Here is a 6,000-nt window from a genome sequence, read left to right as displayed (position 1 = left end):
ACACATAAATATTTGGTAGTCAAACTATCTGATTAAGCAGAATAGTTCATTCATTTCCTGCCAATGTGAGAAAGCTATTAATTGTGTATGACTGTAAAACTTACCATAGTACTTCTGGAATTTTCACAGATGATAAAAAAGCAAAAAAACCAAAACCAAAAACAAAACAAAACAAAACACAAAAAACTCACCATAGGTAACTAGTAGAGCAGCTAGATTAATCTTTGAATAATTCATGGCAAGAGAGGGTTAACAATATTAATGTCCTGGAATGAATTTGTGTACTTCAAACAACAAAGCAGGGCTAGGAATAGTTAGGAGATTTAAGAAACACATAGACTAGCTGCACATGCAACAATTTAAAAATTAGGAGGTTCTGGGATGGGCGTGGTGTCTCACGCCTGTAATCTCAGCACTCTGGGAGGCCGAGGCAGGCAGATCTCTTGAGCTCAGGAGTTCAAGACCAGCCTGGGCAACATGGTGAAACCCCGTCTCTACTAAAAATACAAAAAATTAGCCGGGCGTGGTGGTATGCACCTGTAGTTCCAGCTAGTCTGGAGGCTGAGGTGGGAGAATCGCTTGAACCCAGGAGGTGGATGTTGCAGTGAGCCGAGATCACGCCATTGCACTCCAGCCTGGGTGACAGAGGAGACTGTCTCAAAACAAAACAAAACAAACAAACAAACAAAGGAGGTTCTTTTTGGGCCAAGGCTTTCAACCAGCTATAAATGAGAGGGAAAGCTACAAAAAGCAAAATCTTTGGAATTAGTGTTTGCGACAATAACAGAAGGGGCACCTTTGAGTGTACACCATGTAGAAGAATCTGTGGGGCTGTGATATGGTGTTTTCAGTTACAATTACTCATTACTGACTTTATGCATGGGACTAAATGAAAAAATAAAGCTAAAATTTGCGATTGGTGGCTATCCAGAATCAACAAAATAATTAGATAGTTATCATTGTTTGGATCCTAAGTTTTACCACCAGAGATTCTAAGCTTTAGATTTTGCATAGGTCCATATTAGGATTTAGAATACTCAAAATTGTTTTGGTTGTTTTATCTTTTAGCTGTAACACAAATTTTACTATGGAAGTTTTTAATATTTTATTTTTAACAAGTCCTTGACTATTTTAGAGAACTATGCATGTTCATTCTTAATCATTAAGAATATTAGGTCACTAACCTGCTTTAAACATTATTAATGAATTCTTCCCCAAATAGAAGCCAGTTGTTTCCTTTCTTAGCCATTAACACAATGTTGTCAAGAAATTTATTATCTCGGAAATGTCTTCCAATAGGTAGTTTTCTTCATTGGAAAAAGTTTACATTACTATATGTTTTCTATCTACTATCAGAGTGATCAAAGCGTGGAGAAACTGATTCCCTGGGAAAAGATGACTTGTTGATGTGCAGATTGGTAATCTATCTGTAAATGAGCAGGGGTTTTTTCCACACAGGCTGAAGAGATACACAACAGACCATCCTTACAACATATATCTTTAATTAAATTTATATTGGTGGGTTTAAAAAACATTAAGTGAGAAGATGATAGCTAGGGAAATAAGGTATCCTGTGAGTATTTATAACAAAATATTTAAAATTTAAAAAGAATAAGAAACATCAATTGGCTTTTTGTAACTTAAAAGAGACTAACCAAGTGTTGTTTCCCAGTTTTGTACGAGCAGAGGCCACAGGAGGATTCTTACATAAGAAGCACAGGGAAAAGAATTGTTAATTCTGCGTGTGTGTTTTTGTTTCTCAGAATTGTTTGGAAGAACTTTGTCCAGTCAGAAATGAGTAAAAACAAGATGTAAGAAACATTAAAACAGGGGGCATATGGTCTTAAGAGATAATCTTGGAGAATATAGCAAAAGACAAATTGCTCCATTAGATATTATAATTTGGTATGTAACATGAACATTTAAAATTCTGATTAAAGTGACTAAAAGGGTTTGTTTTTTAAAAAAAATCAAAACAGAACTTACGGGATAAAACTCAAAATAAATTTACTCTCAGTAGTAACTTGATGTAGGAATATAAGTCCTCTCACTTTGATAAACATGAATATAAAATATTGCTGTCTGTATTCTAGGGTTTCCTACATTTTCTGTAAAGAGTGATTCATGCTATGTCATATGTAAATGACTCAACATTTTGAGCTAAAAGGCTGTTCACAATATACACATTCTTTACTTACAAAGCAAAATAAGCTTAACACCTTTATATTAAAAACCCGGGATACAGCAGGATTAGTAGCACCGTGAAAAATAATTCTTCCCACAAACTGCAGTCTTTTATTTTACTCAATGTGACTCTTCTCTTAATTGAATTTTTAATGTACCATTTTAGTAACTGGGCAAAATATATAATTTTCATCTTATAATTCTTGGAGAAAGTCATTCTGGACCCAAAAAGTAAATTCACTTCCTTATTTCTTTAGTAGAAAAATAATAGAGACTTTGCTCTGGCGCATTGCTGAGGTACATCTGAATCTTGATGGTTACTAGTCAGCATGTTATCTTGGTCATATATAGTAGCACCATTGATGGCAGCAGTAGTAAAGTTGGGGACAATGAGACACTGCATCCTAGGAATTTTATATATTTATATATATATATCACATTTTAAAACACAAAAGGAATTCTTCAAAATGTTATGTCCTCTTCATGCACACTTGACATCGGCTAATTCGTGTCCTCAAGTCTCCTGCTTTCAGCGTTTCTGACTGAGGTTTACTGGGAAATAAGAAATAAGACAATCAGATCCACATTTTCTGGTATTTCAATTCTGTTACTGGTTCAAATTTATAACTAAACTTTTTTTTGTGTTAAGTAGCTCTCTTGGTGACTTAATGGTTTACTTTTCAGCAATATGATCTAATGCAGTGACTAGTATGGTTTAAGAGCCATTAGTCGTCATAGATATTTTGTAACGATTCTCCCCACCACTATTATCTTTGTATATTTGTGTCTCCCTCTCATTTTCTATCTTTTTCTCTTTCTCTCATACATTTTTCTAATATTCACAGGATGAGGGAAATCTGGGCAACTGATGATGTTATGATAGATAACAAGGACCATAAGAAAAATACCAAGTAGTGATAACTCAAAAGCAACACATAAAAATAAATTTAAACTGAAAAAAATCAACAGAATGAAGTATCCTGAGGTACATACATTACGTATGTCTTGCTCATTCAAACACTTAAATAAGAATCTTTAAAATATCCTGGGAAAGGAGACCACTGGACTGAGAGGGAAAAGACAGACTGTAACTTCAATTCCTGGGGTGGCCTCAATCTAGTTGAACAGCTGCTGACTTATTAGGAAGGTCACATAACCTTTCTTTATCTCTGTTTCATTATTGAAGGATTACTACTAAGCTATCACAAACCAAACTCACCTAATATTAATAATCAAGTCTTTTTTTCTGACCTGAGTCATGTATATGAGAAGAACAAGCAAGAATAAAGTACACAATCCAATAAATTCCTAACATTTGTTGAGGATAAACCATCCATAAATTGTCTCTTTCTTCCCTAGCATCTCTGAAGGAAGCTTTGGACCTGAATTAAAGCTATAAGTACTTTACCTGAACATGTCTGACACATCTACAGTTGCCAGCCAAAAGCTGTAGGAGTTGGCATAGTAGTTACAGGTACCCCTCCCATGACATTCGATGAAGGGAGCTGAACGAAACTCTTCCAAGCAGGAACCAGGGGAGGCTAGGGCTTGACCTGAGCCTTCTGCCCCTGCACTTGTATGCTATAAAAGACAAGGAAAAATGTGCCGCAATACCCATGTGCCATAATAGCTTAGTGAATATCCAAAGATGTGTGCTGAGCTTGGCCAAATTCAAATCTAGTGAAGGAACAGGCCCAGAGGTAAGACAATAGTATCCACACCAAGGGTAGTCAAAAAAAAGTAATAGGCAGATTATGAAAATATGTTACAAAAAATGTGTGAGGGGGAACACAGTGCTTGGATAGAAGCTGTTTGAAGTTTAAGCTTCTTATTATGCAAATGACAGGGATTCCTCATACTGGGAAGAAATGTAGATGGAATGGACAGTCAGCTATGATGACAAATGCAAGGAAGAGTGTAAAATACCATCATGAAGGAATAACCAATCCACAGAGAATCCCATCCCTGAGGACAATGGGGAATCTGGATCGTCTGACTGTGAACTGCGATCACCACAGCTGGAGCTTCACATACTGCACATCTGGTAAAGGAAAAGGAGAAGGAACATAATCTACAGAGTGAGCATGTGAGAAGTAGCCATCCTGCTTCATTGGAAGCCTTCTTAGTATGGAAGCCGATTAATGTCTCTTCCAATGATCACAAAAGGTGAAAAAATGCACTTTGAGGATTGCATTTGCTAAGTATTGTCTCCCAGTATACATAATAAACTGTAAACTTTTTTCAAAAAACTGCAGAACCAGTGCAATGGCCTTTTAATATTCCATTATGCCCTAAATGTCTATTCATACTTGCTATAGTCAATGCCTCAATTGCCATAAGAGTTTGGTTTGGTGTATTGCACATACTACTTGTTGTCAAAGTACTCAATTGGAGGGGAGACATTTAGTAATGCTGAAACTGTGGTAAGAACAATGTCAGAAAGACTGGAAAATATAAGAAACAGACACTTTCTCAATCTCTACTCATTATTCTTGGTCCAAAGGACATTTATAAACATTTGACTATATCTGGAGAAGTACACCATATCCAGAATGCTGGGCAGGTACCCAGGCACTTGGAGATGTGGCTGAAATCTACAAAATCCAGTAAAATAGCAACAGAATGAATATAGCTGAGACTTCCATACCTTTAATAAAAAACATGAGTGGACCTCTTGACATATTACTGAGGCCAGTTTTGCAGTTTACCTAACAAAATAGTTAATACATTTAGACAAGCTTTTACTCCCAAGAGTTGGGACTGACAAAATTGTACACACACACACACACACACACACACACACACACACATACACACCCAAATTCCCAAAGGATTCAGGAAAATGTATTAAAAAGGGCACCATGAATTTGCTACTAAGGCTGAACCAGCTTTAATCTTTATATTTACTATCAAAGGAACGAGAATTTCCAGCAATTCATCCTTTATGGTTATTGAAATCCTGGGTCATGATCAGAATAAAAACGGCAATAACCAACATTCCTAAGAGATTGAGTTAAACTAGGTTTCAAAATGGCAAAACTCTAAGAGATTTCTATTAATGGTATCACCCTCCTCTTAGTTACTCATGCTCCAAATCTCAGCTACCACCTTCTTCCCGTAGCTAATCAACTGTCAAATCCTATCTAGCCTAATAATGTGATACATGTACCCCACTGTGAGTTCCAATTTACTCACATCAGGGCTATAGCAATACCCTTCAATCCAACTGGTCTCTCTACCTCGAGACTATCCCTTTTGTAATCCATGTTACACATTGATGGCACTATAATCTAACCTGAAGTGTAGCTCTAAAATATTTCAGGGCTCCTTGTTACATATCAAATAAACTTTAAACTACAATTTGGTACAGAAGGCCTTCTACCATCTGGGCCCAAGCTAACTTTACAATCTTTTCTCCCAACATAACCTTTACATACTACATCCTAGACACATTATTTTATTACCCATTGTCATTTATCTGCCTAGTGTATATCTCCCCTTTATAACTGCCTGTGCCTCAAGTCCTTCTAGTCATTCAAGGACTGACCAGTTCAAGACATATTTTTTCCATATGGTCATCCCACATTTCTCCAGTTGAAACTAAACATCTCTTTCCCTATGTTTTCATAACATTTTTATTATATCTATTATAGAACTTAGCCCAAATCTGATATATATTAGACAAATTTATGTAATAAATAATTACTACACTGTGCGTTATCTGGCTATTACACTATGTCTATCATGGGGGCCTGGTCAAAAGCAGACCCCCAATAAATATGAGTCAAACTAAATACTTAATTGAATATTAAGAGG

General features: G+C 36.1%; 1 protein-coding gene across 1 annotated transcript in view; it reads right to left on the bottom strand.

Annotated features, from left to right (window-relative positions):
* Positions 1-1,485: 1,485 nt before the first annotated feature.
* COL4A5 (collagen type IV alpha 5 chain) overlaps positions 1,486-6,000 on the bottom strand; it is a 258,069-nt gene continuing 253,554 nt past the window's right edge. Inside the window, exons 49-51 of the mRNA XM_034949958.2 lie at positions 4,111-4,225; positions 3,593-3,765; positions 1,486-2,736 (exon numbers count right to left, since the gene is read on the bottom strand). Coding sequence (XP_034805849.1) covers positions 2,655-2,736; positions 3,593-3,765; positions 4,111-4,225 — 370 coding nt within the window. The 3' untranslated portion in view covers positions 1,486-2,654. The remainder of the gene's footprint in view (positions 2,737-3,592; positions 3,766-4,110; positions 4,226-6,000) is intronic.

The sequence above is a fragment of the Pan paniscus genome, chromosome X (assembly GCF_029289425.2).
Source record: "Pan paniscus chromosome X, NHGRI_mPanPan1-v2.0_pri, whole genome shotgun sequence".
NCBI classification, from domain to species: Eukaryota; Metazoa; Chordata; class Mammalia; order Primates; family Hominidae; genus Pan; species Pan paniscus.
The sequence above is the reverse complement of the archived record's forward strand: the minus strand, read 5'-3'. Positions and strand labels throughout refer to the sequence as shown.